Source organism: Limulus polyphemus, unplaced genomic scaffold, assembly GCF_000517525.1.
Source record: "Limulus polyphemus unplaced genomic scaffold, Limulus_polyphemus-2.1.2 Scaffold2816, whole genome shotgun sequence".
In the NCBI taxonomy this organism is placed as follows: domain Eukaryota; kingdom Metazoa; phylum Arthropoda; class Merostomata; order Xiphosura; family Limulidae; genus Limulus; species Limulus polyphemus.
The window spans coordinates 9,227-26,324 of record NW_013668426.1 but is presented as its reverse complement, the minus strand read 5'-3'; the positions used below and the strand labels follow the sequence as shown (position 1 = coordinate 26,324).

General features: G+C 36.4%; 1 protein-coding gene across 1 annotated transcript in view; it reads right to left on the bottom strand.

The window, feature by feature from the left end:
• LOC106467972 (structural maintenance of chromosomes protein 2-like) overlaps positions 1 to 13,245 on the bottom strand; it is an 80,871-nt gene extending 67,626 nt beyond the window's left edge. Inside the window, exon 1 of the mRNA XM_013928364.2 lies at positions 12,986 to 13,245. Coding sequence (XP_013783818.1) covers positions 12,986 to 13,153 — 168 coding nt within the window. The 5' untranslated portion in view covers positions 13,154 to 13,245. The remainder of the gene's footprint in view (positions 1 to 12,985) is intronic.
• Between the last annotated feature and the right edge of the window lie 3,853 nt (positions 13,246 to 17,098).

The following is a 17,098-nucleotide window of genomic DNA, read 5'->3' as shown; positions in this document are numbered from 1 at the left end:
ATGCTAGGTCGGAACGTGGAGGAGTGTTGTCTCAGAAAGCTGGTAGAAAACGAATATGTGGTGGCCAACTTCAGTAGGGTCCTGAGTAGACCAGAGAGGAACTACTGTGTAACATGGAGGGAACTCCTTGCTATGGTAAAGAGTCTGACATATTCCCATCCTTACCTCTATGGCACCAGGTTTACCATCAGGTCAGACCATGCTGCATTATACTGGCTAAGATCATTAAAGAACCCAGAGGGACAACTGGCACGTTGGATCGGAAAGATAGACCAGTATAATTATGATATTGAATACAGTGAAGGAAAATCCCATGGAAATGCCAATGGACTTAGCCGATGACCCTGCAAAAATGACTGCAGACATTACTGCAAAAGAGAGATTGAACTAACCAGGTGCCATAAAGCGGAAGTCAAAGTGACTGAAGGAGTTGATGATGGTGTAGTGGAACCAATTATAGATATTAAAGCAGAACAGGAGAAAGACCAAGATTTGAAACCAATTACTGATTTTTTACAAGCAAGTGTTTTGTGCCCTGACTGGGACAAGGTGTCTAACTCAAGCCCTGTGACAAAGAACTATTGGGCATAATGGGACCAGTTGAAGCTCGAAGATGGTATTCTTGTCCAGAGATGGGAAACTGCAGATCTGGCAAACAGTTATACCGAGAAATTTAGGGAAAGTTGTGCTGCGTCAATCCCATGATAGTTTAACAGGAGGACATCTCGGTGTTCAGAAGACATTTAGTCACCTAAACCAGAGATTTTACTGGATAGGTATGAGGCATGATGTGGAAGAATGGTGCAGGACCTGCAGTACATGTTTTGCTAAAAAGGGACCAAAGCATGAGAGTCGTGCTCCAATGAAGTTGTATCAAGTTGGTGCACCAATGGAACAAGTAGCCATTGACATTGCTGGTCCTTTGTCACAAACTCATGCTGGAAACAGGTACATTTGTGCGGTGATGGATTATTTCTGCTGGAAACAGGTACATTTGTGCGGTGATGGATTATTTCACCAATTGTCCTGAGGCATATGCAATACCAAATCAGGAAGCTACAACTGTAGCTTTGGCTATTAATGATTTCTTCATCAGGTTTGGTATGCCATAAGAACTGCATTCAGATCAAGGCTGTAACTTTGAATCAGCTGTGTTCCATGAATGCTGCAAGTTGTTTGGCATATGATAGATCAGGACAATGCCACTTCACCCACAGTCTGATGGGAAGGTAGAAAAGTAAAATTGGACACTGGGACAGAAATTGACAAAGTTTTGCAATATTCGCCATGATGACTGGGATGTCTTACTCCCTCCATTGTTGATGGTCTATAGAACAGCAGAGCATGAAGCCAACTGGATACACTCCAGGAAAGTTGATGTTTGGTCGGGAACTTTGGTTGCCAGTGGACCTGATAACAGGATGCCCACCTCACAAAGAGTTGCCTGAAAATGTGTCATAGTTCATGAAAGTGTTAGCTGAAAGGATGGATGATATTCATTATCAAGTGCATTCAAACTTCAAAGTGTCTGCTAATTCCATGAAGCTATGTTATGATAAGAAATCTACTGAAGTCAGCTTTGTACCATGAGACAAGGTGTGGTTGTATAATCCCAGGAAACCCAAAGGGAAGTCTCCTAGGTTGTCTTCTCCATGGGAAGGCCCATATGACATAGTGGATCGTCTCTCAGCCGTAACTTTCCGAATAAAATTTGGTCAGCGAGGTAAGCCAAAGGTGGTGCATGCTAACAGGCTTTGGCGTTATCACGGTCCAGGATATTTCAATTGGAACGAAATGAACAACAGAACAAATGACGCTGCTGAAGACGTGTCACCTGAAAAAGCCACTGTTGGAGAAGAAACTCTATCCGGTTTTGAGAAGGAAAACAGTGAAGCCATTAATGTGACTGGTAATGGGCCATTTCCTGATGGAGCAGATGAATCTCACATAAAGCAGAAGCCAATTCGTCGGAGACCAGTACGAAAGAAGAAACATCCTGTAAAATTAAGAGACTTTGTTGTATTTTAATTTTGTGTTTGTAAATTCTGTTCATTTAATTAAGCTATTGTTAATTATCTATTGGTTTAATGTAAGTGGCTATTGTTTGGGATGAACAATACTAAGGAAGGGGTAGTGCTACAACAGCGGAAGTCACCTGACACTGCTCATGCATGTGTGACTGAGTTTCTCAAATTATCAGGGAACTCATCAAATTTTGTCAAAGCCTCTTTGTTAGTACATAAGCGTGGTGAGAAAAGCCAACAGACAATGATGAATGTATGATAGCTAAGCGAACAGTAGTTACAGTTTTTCGGGTAATATAAAATGTGTTTTGTACTCGTAGAGAGCAAAGTTATCGAGGTTGTGAATCACTGTGATTTATAGCGTGTATTACAAAAGTTGTTAAGTTTAAAGTGACGAGAAACGTACTGACTGTGGAATTACTGTGTACTAAAAGTTTGAATCGAGAAAGAATAAACTGGTTTAATCAAGAATGGACTTGTATTGCCTAAGTTCCTCGGAAATAATTTCTACCGGAAATTAACAAACAAGCAGATATGTAACACCTCTAAGAGATGATTTCAGAGTTTTCCCCTATTTTAAACCTGTACCCTCTAGCCTTAAAAGCCTGTAGTTTTGAAAATATCTAAATTCCAAACTTCAAACAATTTTAAAGAATCTCAATAATCTCCCCTACAAGCCTCTCTGCTCTCCACCAAAAATTCATTAAAAAATTTCAACCATTTCCTATACAATAACCCCTTAAACCTTTGCATCACTATTCTCGGAAAAAGTCAACATCATTTCTTAAATAAAGTTACATAAATTTAAAACAGTATTCTGATAGAGATTTAATCAGCACCATGTATAGTGAACTGATAGCCTTTTGCAATAGGTACAATGTACTCAAATTTAAAAACTTATCAAATAATAAAGTTAATTTATCTATCCATATCCAACTTAGAACTTAACCCATAGGTAGTCTATTCAAGCCATTAAATTTTAGAAACTTAAATCAATCATCTCTAGTTCTTCAACACACCAGTTAAACTATTTATTAATATTTAAGTCTCTGTTTGTAACTCCAACTTTTTACATCAGATGCCATTCTAAGTCATTCTCAGTGCTCTTTACTGTTTGATATCTTTCCTATAATAAGGAAATCCACAACTTCAATTTATATATTAAAAAAAATCTCACTAGAACATCACACTAGATTATAAAACTTTGTTCTCAAATCAAAGGTCTATAAACTACAGTGTTTATTTTCTTCACTACAGCTAAATACTGAGCAGGCAGTTTAGGGATTTGCCAACAACCACAAATAAATATTTTTTTTCAGAAATTAATGCTACTCTCATAAAAGAACTAAATCCTTAATAAATATCCATACCCCAAATGCATAATGTTATAATTTTCCTAAACTGAAAATGTATTTCTGATATACTTACCTCTTTTCACACAATAGCATTCCTCATTCAGTGCTACCCTCTATATGCATAAAATATTTTTGCTTGCCACTAGCCTTGTTTAACATGGTACAGCTGCACTGTAGCATTCAACAACACTCCACAAAAGGAGTGCAACACCCTCCCCCCCTCCCTGGCACAACTGGTTCCTCCTATACCGTAGAACTTAATCTTCACTTTCAGACAAGGCAAAAAAGAAGCACCAGAAGTGGGGAGGAAGGGTGGGAAGTGTGAGATAGATAAGTATCTATCAGAAATAAATTTTCAGTTTAGGAAACTATATCTTCCAATTCAATGTCCTACCTCTTCTCATGTAATAGCTAGAATCCCACATTGGCCTGGTAAAGAGACTGGTGTAAAATTTATCTAGATTAGCACCCCTAAGAAAGAATCCAAAGAGAGACCATGGAGTGTGACATCTCTCTGTAGAGGAACATACCTATGGGAGACTGCACCACATCTGAATCAGGTATACTCTTTGTCCATTGTGAAAAAATGTGTTGCTAAATCCACAAGCAATTGGATGCACCATATGGTGTAGAGTGGCTAAGGCATGTCAGGCCATAATCAGTCAACTCCAGCACAAAATCAAGTGGCATCAGGTATTTGTCTTCTGGTCCAAAGTAGGAAGAGGGTCCCAACCATTTAACTCAAGCTTAAGAAGCAGAAGGGAAAACAACTTCCATTCCAACCACATATATGCAAATCCATTACACAACCAAAACCAGGCTACCAGGGAACTAACATCTGAGTGACAGTGGGAAGGAGGAATGCAACATGGTAGTTCACTCAAATCCAAAACCAGACAGCATTAGGAATATACTGTCCAGTCCACAGTACGACGAGGGCTCTCAACCAGCCACATGTGTGTGGATTATGCTGGCTGGTCCAGCTCTAATCCAACATCAGACCACTCTGGAACCAATATCCAGGTGTCAGTGGGATGAGGGGTCCCAGCCGGAAGGATGAACTACATTTTGGTGGATCATCTCCAATCCATAACCAGGTGGCAAAAGGTATTGTACATCTGGTCTGCAGTAAAATGAGGGTTCACACCATCTACATCAACAGAAAACCACTGCCCTACTCTCAACTTAATGGGATCGAGCACACTCAGGGGATGCCTCCATGGTCCACCACTCCAGCAGCTAGGAGCTGGTAAATTGCAAGGACTCACATACTCTCCTTGAAGAGATGGGGAACAATGCTTTCAGGAGTCTGGAGTAATGCAACACTAAAGAAAGTGCAATGGGTTGTCACAAAACTATTTTTAAAGCAGGCCAGTCCCAATTTATTCAACCAGGGTTGGATGGATGGGCAGCTATCCTGACACTGTTTTATTCATGATAGTCCATGAACAGGGATGGATATAGTTATGATGCAAAACCTAATAACAGTATTGAAAGTGGGCATTAGACCAGAACGGCTGTACAGTGTGGATTTATGGATTAGAATACCTGGACATTCACCATTTGCCACAGAGTGAGATCCGACATGTACATTATTGACCCTGAAAGATAAAAAAAAAGAAATTCAAATGTATCCACTCACAGTTGAACCAAGATGTGGTGGAGAATGGCAGCAGGCAGTATTCTGTATCCAGATGTGGAGGTTGCCACATGATGAAGGTAATGGGAAATGAATGTACAAAGTGTGGTGCACACAACCCAAATGATATCCTCTAATGGATGATGAAAATGGGCAGCCAAGGAAAGGGAGAGGTGCCAGATCTGATGAGAGGACACTTGGAAAAGACATTGGGAATCAGAAGACAAGGTATAATAAGCCAATCTGATAAGCTAACAAATCCATCCTGTAAGGGTGATAGGAGAAATATCATGGAGAGAGGAAGGATTACAATGGATAAACAAACAGAAACCATGGAAAGAAGCGATGCAGGCAGTATAACATCGCAGAGTATGAATAGGATAGAATATTGGAATGGGAATATAAATGGGAAATGAAAGGTAGGGAAATAGGTGTGAATGTCACGAGCTGCTGACATCCTGGTAAAAAAAACAGTAATCCTGATACAGGAGAGCATAGGTATGGTAATAAAGGACACATGATATGCCAAGGGCAAAAACATCTGAATGATGACAACCACAGACAAAAAGGAGCAAAAAATAAGTCTTGAGGGACAAATGGTACAGGTAATAGGTGGGCAATGGTTTGAAAAAAGGTAGGGAAAAGGCATGAAGAACCACAGTGAGATCCCAACCAGGAAAGGGAAGAGGATGAAGGAGACAAAAGGAATGAAATGAAAAGGAGAGAACTGGAGAGGAAAACACAATGGGAACAGGAGAAATGGAAGGTACTGGGCAAGGCTGCTCTACAACTGGCAATGGTAGAAATGGAAAAACCATTGTCACACAGCCAGGTAGAAAAATGCAAACAAATAAGGAACAGTAGGATGGGAAGGGAGGTAACAATGGTGCAGAGACCATGGTAAAAAATACACCATTTTCTCAGATACACCAATAAGGAGGAAGGACAGATGGAAGGAGAAAGAATGGAAGCTACCTTTGTGGAGAGCCCAGACTGCCTCACAAAGAACTGGACAAATGGCACGCATGAAGTCAGAGGGTGGTGAAATTTGGATGATTCACCAGTGACTAAGGTTGTTAAAAGAGGGAGGGGAATAGCAGAAGTGATAACAGAGGTGCTGACTGAAGGAGGGTAAGAAGAGGAAACCAAGTTTGAGCAGGCCAAAAAGATGCAATGAGAAGGTCTTGACACAGAGTGGACTGAATAATGGATAAAACTCTGGGAAGGAGACAGATAAGCATACAGATAAAGGTGGACCAATCTGGACTGAAGGCATCCACCACCAAAACCAAAGGATGTGGGATTGGGGACCAAAAAAAAAGAGGTAAGTTGGCATTGAGATGGGTGGCAAATGCATCTAGGAGAGGAGTACGCTACTCATAGCACAACCACCACAAAACCTGAAGATCGAGAGACCACTCCATAAGGTGAGCCTTGTCAGGACAAAACAATCCACAACAAGATTAAAGCACCTGGAACATGACACACCAGTAGGAATATGAGATGGGAATAGGCTCAGAAGGGGAGTTCTAATATCTGGAAACAAATCAAATGTGAAAGTGTTCCATTGTTGATTGAGTGCACACATGAGCACAACTGAATTCTTTTAACCCGGGCTCGGTACCTGGGACCGACCAGGTAACCATTTTGTGCTTGTTATAGTTCTCATGCTATAACTTTTAAATTAGTAAGCGAATGTTAACGAAATTTATCAGTTTATCAGTAAACATTACAACGCTTTCATACGCAAAATATCAGACTTTTTTTATTAAGTTTTAAGGTTTTTAAAGCAATGTTTCTCTCATGCCTGTTTTTTTTTTTACATCTTGCTATATATCATGCAAAGTAATTTTCATCTTAACATTAAAAATATTTTTATGCACCAGAAAATTTCGAAATTTCACATGGGAAATCTTTATAATGGCCAAATAGTTATCAAATGTTTCTTAAGAAAAAACTTTATATTTTATCTGTTATTTTCAGTAATTAATCTCTGTATGGGTTTGGTAAATTTGACCAATCTTGCAACTACCATAAAAAATTAGGAAATAAACATAAATTATGCATCTTTCATTCTAGAATGAACACAAATTATAACATGAAAAGACGAATGTTTAGATAAAATAGCTTAAATCTCATAAGATTATACATTTATATATATTTCTTATATTGACCTTTCACCCGTGCCCAGCTAACAATACAGAAGTTATAACGATACGGCTCGTGTGCACTCATGTTAACTGTATCAAATAACATAAAAGTGACCTTTGATCTGTACAAAGTAACTTGTCTTGGCTGTGTTTTAGTCGACTAGTATTTTGTAAAATACTGTCATATTTAAAATATTATACATTATATATGTATATAGATTATTGCCATTTTGAAATAAGATCTTAGTTATTTTTCCTAAATCATAGAACAGTAAATAAAGAAGTAAAGCAAACAATTATCTCTTCTAGTTACGACTTTTGTACTCGGTTGCTGCTTGATGTAGGTTGCAGAGCCTTTAAAAATTTTGCAAGTGGAGGATATGAAGCAAAATATTTCTTTTTTTAGGTTTTGCATACATGTTTGAATAACTAAAAAATCATAAATTACTACATCAATACCATATAATTTATCAAGCTTAGTAACTAAGATGTATTTTACTCTAAAAAAATATACCAAATTTCAAGCAGACTAAAGACACAACCTACCTCATTGAAATCTTGATTTAAAAGAAAGAAATGACTCTAGGTACATTAGAAAGGCTTAGAAAACCACTAGAGGGACATTCTGAGCTTCTGATTGGCTATTCATGTCATATATAAAAGCAAGTGTTTATAAGGGAGCATTTCTAAAAATGGAAGGAGGTGAGCAGGGTGCCACTATGTTTGATTTATTACGTGAGCAATATCTTAGCAAATAGAAAAGATAAGAACTTATTTTATATTCTAGCTTGTCAATATCTGTAATTTAAGTTTCTAATTCGTATGAAACTGTAGACTTAGTATTTTGTCTTCACAAACATCTAATTTGAACTAGTGCTGCATTCAACATACCACGTGACACACTAAAATTTAAGTTTATCTGTTTTTTAATGTTTACTTTTAAATTAACAAATTGAGTAATGTATAGTTCTAAAATTTGAATTATAATCTACAGTTTGATACCAAACTTATTGACATAAATTCATGAAACAGTATTTCAATAAAATTTTGAATGCAAGTCAACAAACAAGATGACACGGCCTTTCACCTGTGACCCATATAGAAAGGGTTAAAGGAATGAGAGCTCCTATGGAAGCCCAAATCCCCAAAAGAAAGAATCTTGAATGCAGTAAGAGAAGGAGAGGATTGAGCACTGAGAACTAATAGCTCCATTGCCCACAAATGATGTAGAAAAGGTTGGGCCCAAGTTGAAAAACGCCCACAAGTGGATAAAATATTGGGTTGGAAGCAGAAAAGATTTCACCAAGTTGACAAGCAACCCACCCGAGCTGCCTCTCTAAGAAGTAACTAAGTGTGCTCGTGAGATGTCTGATGGGATGAAGCTAATAGCAAACAGCTGTCTATGTAATGGTGGAACCACATACCATGAAAATGAGTAAGTTCAGAAAAAGTCCTGACCACCCAACAGAATACATAGGGTGTGGATCCAGACCAAATTTTAAAGTGTGGAAATTATAAATTCGACCCTTGTGAACAAAATAAAGGTAATGTCTGGATGTTGAAGAAATGAAGATGTAAAGGTATGCATTTACCTTCCTCATCCAAAAACCCAGAGTAAATTCCCAACAAAGATTGAGTAAGGACTCTGTGGTGAAATGAGGAAGGTCTAGGAACCGGGGGGAGTCAGGAAAGAACTATAACAGAATGCCAGTCTCCAGTCTTCTTCGGAATGACAAACAACCTAGAATAGAATCCTGAAGAAAGGATGAATGACAAGTGCTATAGTGCCCTTGAGAAGAAGACTCTGAACTGCTTCGGAGAGATGCTGGTAAAAAATAGGATCCCGATGAGGGGTGGGAAGGGATGTATGCATAAGGTAGAAGGGTTGAGAAATTGAAGGGAATGACCTTCTGACAACACATGAAGCATCCCAGAATCCAAGTTGAAATTTTTCCATAGATATACTAACTTGGCCAACAGTGCTCCGACCTTGCCAGAACCTATAGGATAGTCACCGGTACCATTGGCAGCGGGGCACCCAGGAATAATTAATCTAATGGCTAGCCACCAAAACCCAGGAAAGTAGAACAGGCAAAGGTGCAGAAGGAGGTGGGCAAAAGCTGTGACAAGCAAGATACTAAGGACATAAGGGAAGAGTGTTGAAGAGCAGCTTCAAACCTAGATTCCAATGGTAGAGAAATCTCCAAAACTGTCCTATGTAAAAATGGGGTCATCCAAAGGTCCCTTAGATAAGTCATGGCTAGGCTTACATTAGTTCAAAGTGCATCACTACCCAGGAGATTTCCACAACAGAGGAGCCATGTTTGAGGGGAAAGGGTCAAGGAAGACAAGCACACCAAAGTGGAATACATAAGGGAATGAGTATCCTCTGACAACTCTTCAGAGGAGTGGTGGATAGCCTCGGACAGAAGAGAAATGGAAAACGAAGGTGGGAAACTGGGCTTGGGTATATATCACAGAGGTATCAAGGTCAAAACCCCACACCTGGATTAAAGTCTCAAAAGTCTGTGTTGAGAAATTGAAAATTCAAATGATGGTACGACAATGAGTAATTATTTGAAGTATGAGGGGTCAAGGCATGCTGACTCCTTAACTTAACTGTGCTTCAAACTGGTCAGCATGGACCCCAATATCTGGAGAGGGAGGAAAAAAACCAGGTAGCAGAGCTTGAAATTAGCAGGGGCCCAGGAGCCAATGGCCCCAAAAAGTGCTGGCTGGTCCATAAAAAGTGTCTGCTAGGTAGCCCACATGGCCCCTTAAAATGAAAAGAGCTATTAAAAGTTTGATTCCATATAAGTTATTCTAAGCATTTCTTAACTGAGCAGAACTAAATCACTTTATAAACCAAACAAAGTATTTCAACCAAAGGTCAAATAAAGTGAAAGCATTTAAAATCTTCAAACCAGTTGCCAAAAATTTATTTTCTTTAATTGTTTTATTAAAAAAATGCTTTTAATTATATATTTATCGCATATATACCGATCAACTTTTCAACCTTAAAAAAGAAATGACAACTTTAAATGCATTCTGATAAAAAAGCCCTACATCTGGTTGAATTATTTAAAATTTATCACCTTCTGTGTTTCAAATCTCAGCACTTACATTGTGTCACTTTTGATATTTGTATAAAATATTATCTTTTACTGTCAATAAAGAAGTATACACTCTCCTGTTAGTTACAGGTGCAACGGACAGTCTGTTACAACAATTGCCCACCTTTGTGATTCTTGTTTTTCAACCATTTGCTTCATACTCAAAAAATCCAACATATATAGTTTTTCTCATTCAGAAGCAATCCAACCAACTAGCAATCGTGTGTTGAGCCACAACTAACTTTAAGGTAACTTCTTGGAACTATGCATATCAAGACACACAGTAGTGTGTGTCGTACAGCCAAAACAATATGCAGGACACCCTGTGTGTTACTAACAGGAGTGATAGTTTAGGGATTTTTCACTTTCTGTAAATCAGACTGTGGTAGTCCAAACTATAACATATTTTCAGCAGATCTGAACTACAGACCCTTACTTCATGTACTAAATTTGGCAATCCATTAATAAATACACAAGTTATAAAATCTGCAGTTTTAATATAAATTCTTCCTTTTTTTTTCTTCACAATGAAAGTACAGAAACTTTAATTTATAGCAAAACATACTTAGCAGATAAGTAAGTATTGGTTAGACCAAGCAAACTAGATTAGCAGTTTTTAGTTCATGTTTTCAAAAGTGGAAAGTTATTATTCATTATTCATTGCCAACTTTTAAGCACAAATTTGCTATCCATTATGAAATTCTCCTAATTAAAGAGCATTTAGCATCATGTGCTATTAGCTTTAGCAATTAGCATAAATAATGATGCTTGATATGGCAGTACTGAGCACACATGGATGATGACAAAAAACTGTTAATCTAGATTTCATAGCATAACTATAAAGGAAATTATTAACACTGATTTAGAGAGGAAAACTATCACCATATATTTTAATGAATCTGTTTAAATGTTGGTTACAATCGAGTGTCACTTTCTTACTTGCTGTGGTTTGTTGGTATGTATTGCCACAAGTCATATATAATCAAAAACACCTTTGGTGTAAAAAAAGTTATGGCCAACAAAAGGATTGAGCATGAGACTTAAAGGAATGAAATCAAAATTGCTGGCAAAACTGATGCCTATACTTATAGCATCAATAAAAATTTTACAGCAAAATTTCTAGGCTTCATATTTTGTTTTACCCACCATGCTAATTTGAGGATTTTGCTTCTTACAAATTCAAATTAACAGCTGTTTCAGGATATGAAAGAACCAATTGTTATAAAGTTACTGGTAATGTAAATTGCATGATTTTTCAAGCTCTCCATCAAAAGTGTTTGACAAATATGTGTTAGCTAGATAGTAATGGGCTATATGGGAACAAGAATACATTACACTGGCAGTGATGCATAATTTTCTTTCATGATTTATTTTGATTATTAAAGGACACTACTTTAAAGGGGAACAAAAAACTACTGTTATACCATGCTTTACAGAGAAATTAAAGATCATATATGAAACTAGAAGAAACACTGCTCTATGGGTGGTTGTTCAGCCAGGATCTTGGCTAGCTGAACAGGGTGCTTCTCTGTCATGAAATTGCTCCTGTACTTCAGGTTTGCTCCTGGCATCTCCTCACTAGATCTTTCCTCACACCTTATTGAGCAAGCCTATCTCTTTCTTGCTGAAACTTGCAACCTGACATTTTTTTGTTCATAGTTTCAGACTTTCTTCATGATAAGTCACTTTTTCATTAGGAAATTTTTGGCATCGTGATTTTTGACATTTTTGATCACTTTATACTCATTCAGAAGTAAAAAAATACTTATGTAAATTTGTATGAAATGAACTCCATAAAAAGGACTTGTGATTCCTTCAGTCACAGTACAATTCAATTTAAAAGTTTTATTTAAAAAATTTGTTTAATTGATAATAATAAATGTACCAAATTAATGCACATTATTAAATAGGAAAAAAGTACCATTTCTCCATTTTGGTGCAATATAAAGCTGTTATTGAATTATTTCTTTAAAAAGTGGACAAATGCACTAAATAACTTGTATTTTATTTTATACTATTCAAAAGTATCACAACTGTTTAAAGTTGGTGTTAGAATTGCAATACTGTCATTCTGAAACAAATTTTCTTAGGATTTAGTAGTCTAAGTAACCCAAAAAGTTGACTGTTTGAAAATTTGACCAACTGTGAATAAATGTAACACTCTCATAGGTTTGGTAGATTATGTTAAAAAATTAAAGATTTAATAATTGTTCAATACCTAATGGTAAATGAAGAATGTCACTGTTTAATTATATAACTTGAACTTGTATAAGTTGCAACGCTCTAAATTTTAAATTATTTAAATATGCAACAAATTACAATATAATTCACTCTTGATTATCCAGAAGGCATGAATAATGCAAGAACATGGATAATGCAAAACATGAAAAAAGTTTTACACTAGTACTAGTTTACTTCTATTAGTAGTAGTATCATCACTCAGTATTACTACTACTAGTAGCGATGACACAAAATGACAGTCGTTATTCAATTCTCACAACTGATAAATTATTGAAATTTGAAGTAATTCACACTCACAGTTATCAGGATAAAATTCTATTCTCAATCAATTTTGCTCTTTCATACATTAACTTTTGCTGGTTTACAATAATTGCTTACAGTACATTTAACAAAAAGTATACTCTAACTTTTAAGTCTTACAAAAATAGTTTTAGATAAAGCTAGTCTCTAGACATTAAGTTACCTGAGTTAAGTTTGTTATTCCAAGCAAAAAACAAATTGCATCCAAAATGTTTGACTTTCCACTCCCATTCAATCCTGTAATTGCATTAAATAAAGGATCAAAGCCATTGATTTCAGTTCTTTGGCCATATGATTTGAATCCATCAATCACCATTGACTTTATATGCATTGTAAAATGTAAGTGCCTATAAATATCCTTTTTGATTAAAGATAAAATATTAACACAGTTACAAACAGTTGATTATTAACCATATAAATTATAAGGTATCATCCTCCAAATACTATCTTCCCGCGCGTTTATTGCGCATGCGATTCATGATTATTATAGAGGGCTACAACTAGTGAGTTATTTTTTAAAATAATTCGAAACATCATGTTGTGCCCGTAATATTTCAATATTTACTTCCATAATAACAACATGAGCAACGAATAGGTTCGTAACATTATTCAGTTCACATTTTTAGCAGGTATATAAAATTTATGCAAAAACTCTTGTTGTCGATTAGGAGCTTGAATATTACACTTCATTATCAAAATGTTAAGGTAAATTTTAATTTTATTATATCTTAAAATATATTACTATATTTCTCTTAGATTTAGCGGTGTATTGTTTCAAAAGGTGTGGAATCATTATTGGATAAAATTACAATTTGTCAAGTTACATTTTGTTTTCTTTTCAATAACTATTTAAGAGAAACTACTTTATCAGGAATGACTGCAAACGGTGAATGAGAGTTTAGTCGTGGACATGAAAATTCACATACCTTCCTAATTATAAATAAATTTTCTAAATTCGTTACACATACTAAGTTTCGAATAGAAGTTACATCTGATAGATAGTGTATTGTTATTAAAATGCAGAAGATTGAGTACGTTATATTAAAATGATTTTGAAGATGCAAATAAGTAGACACATGAAAACCAAAGCTGATATAAAATTGAGGAATTGTTTGTTTGTTGAATTTCGTACTAAGCTACTCGGGTGCTATTTTCGCTAGCTGTCCCTATGTTGGAAGTGATAGACTACACGAAAGGCCATCTACCGTCAACTTTTGGCCTAATAACCGAATAGTGGGATTAACCCTCACATCATAACGCCTCCACAGCTGAAAAGGTGACCATGTTCAGTGATTGAATTTGATGGCGTTTATCATGTGGTAATGCCACCGAAAAGTGATTGCTTTCAAGAAAATGATCTAAATAGCCTATCCGACATAAAATATTCATACACTCAGATCATAAATATGAGTTTAGTTCGAGATTTAGAATTTTTAAGACGGGAATATCCTTTGTACTTAATGGCATTGGAAAACAAAGTACTACGGATCAAGTTGGGGCACCAGAATCGTTCATAAAGATACCTACAATAACTCCGTTGCTGGCTTCTTCTTCTTCTGCTCTAGCTCTTGATTCAATGTGAACGCTTGGATTCGTGTCTTCTCAGAATCCAACTCTTTCATGAACAAGACATCTTTGAAAACTATGTGGTTCTACATAAGTTTGCTTTGCAGACCCTCGATAAACATATTGATGAATATCTCATGGTGATCGATTGAGATATGCTCGAAAATGTCTTCCCATACAACTTCCTTAGACTAAATTATCATTGAGCCTTTACCTTCGAGCCTTGGCACAGTTAGTGACAACTGTGCTTCAGTCATTGATGGTTATTTGTCCAAATGTTTTAGGACATTGAGTGCTGAACCTTTCAGAATTGGCATCAAATGTTGCTCTGCTTATTTTTAAATCAATCCATTTCAAGAAATGACTTGCGTGAAATATTTAAAAAATCTAAATTCCTTACTGTTTAACCTGCTTCACATTAACACCATTGTGAAACAATGATACAAATATATACTTATTACCAGTATCTATACCTCTGTGTAGCTGAGGTGCTATGAGCATTTGGTAAAAGCTCCATTCTTCTTTGAAATTCTACATACACAGACATTCTAACAATTGTTGTTTTCAAGTAAAGTCAACAGCAGAACATTGTGAAACATATGAATGTACACCATTTACGTGGTCTGATTTACATCCACCTTGGTTTGCTAGCATGGTTACAGCTTGCTTGGTTATAACATCATCAGTGTATTTTCTGGCCTGGAAGATTCTTGTCCATTCTAATGATCAACAGCATTAAGAAGAGATACCAGATGAGATTTTGGTTGCTCTGCCTCTGCCATGGCTCTTCCTGGCAGATTTCATCTACCAAATGCAGCTCATCTCTGTCTTTGGCCATTGGTGGCTGAAACCAGAAACTGCCAATACTCATTAATAATAAACTCCACAAAATCAGATTTCAGTCGTTGTACTAAAATATAACTTATTAACCTAATTTATGGTACTTAGGTTCGTGTATTAAAAGGTATGTATCAAGTATTCAGAATACATGCCAGATTCTAAGACAAATTTAAGCATAGAATAACTAGAACATGGGGAGAAAAGAGCTACATCAAGTGAATGAACAAAATTACAAATATTTATTCACCCAAACACAATTGTCTGCTGGAATAAATAATGAAGCTGGTAGGCTCCAATGTTTTGTATAACAAACTTCTGAGTGCTGAAGAAGGAGAAAGCTTTTACACACTATTAAGCCAGAACCAAAGTTTTTAATCCAATATCCCCCAATCCTAGGTTATCCACGTCTATGATAATTCCCATTATATATATTAATGGAAGGTAAATCTTCACTGATCCTAACTTGCACCAGTATTTGTACCACCCCTAGTCTTGTCTATGACCACAATCAAGAAGAGCAATGAAACAGCAACTGTACTGAGCAAATAGATGATTTATTTCGTTATATTAAAACAGTTTTGAATATGAAAATTAACACAGACGATATAAAGTGATGGTGGAACGACATGTATCAGAACTACATTTTGACGTTATATGGCATTTATTAGGTAGTGTGAGGCCACCAAATATTCATAAACTTGAATCATACGGATGCCTTTATATCGAATATTGAGAATTTCTAAAACGGAGATATTCTTTTTATTTAATGGCATGGGAAACAAACGAGTATGAGTCAATTTGAAGCACCAGAACCATCCAGAAAGAAGCCTGCAACAAGTTATACCCCAGCCGTGTAAACCATGTTTGGTATATTGTAGCAGGTAAGAATCTATAAACACAATTGTCAGTAGACTAAGTCATACACATGCAGTATACAACATAATCTCAATATTTCCACTCAACTATGGAATATACCAAGCAGCTGGAGAACTAAACAGGTATCCATGATACTCCATACGAAGATTTACCAGTTAAGTCGTCAGAGGCAGCGCTTATGGATTACTGTACAATCGTACTGTTGAAATCGGCGCTGGAATACCGTCATTCTCGTACACTAGAGGCAGTAAGAAAAGTATGCAGGGAGTAGTTGTGTGCTTTTTATATGACATTTTTAGGACAGATCCTTTTGCAATGTAATCTACACTGTAGAGCTGTTGTCAGGGTGCACAGTCATCAGATAGAGAATGACCAGACGTGGCTACATGGACTGTAATGACGTAGTGAGGCTCCCAATTTGTTTTGATTTAATGTACTCACTCTCGGTATGATCGATGAAATGTGGAAGAAATATACAGTTCTGATAATTCATGTGCAGAACCAACTGATGATATATATGATCTACTAATTTGAATATAATATTTGTTGGCGTTTTATAGTTAAGGAAGAGAGCATTGTAATTACTGTTATACCTTTTAATATGTGCTCTTTACTAATATATGTGTGTGTGTATGTCATGGTTGTTTTCAAGAAGCACGGTCACCAGATAGAGAATGACCGGATGTGGCTACACTAACTGCAACGTCGTCGTGAGGCTCAAAACTCGTTTTAATATAACGTAGCCAACCCACTGTATATGCTTTCCACAGAAAAAAATGTTTTAGTACGTAACCATCTGAGAACATCACGAAGCAAATATAACTGATGCAGTGACATGTGCTGCGGCTATAAGGTTTAGTTTCACCACCTGAGATGTTTTGGTTTTATACAATATTTAGTCAAAATAAATAATGATAAACATTTTAAATGTTTCCTACCTAAAGAGAGTTATTGTTACGACAGCGAAAGTCACGTGACTCTGGTAACAAGTGAT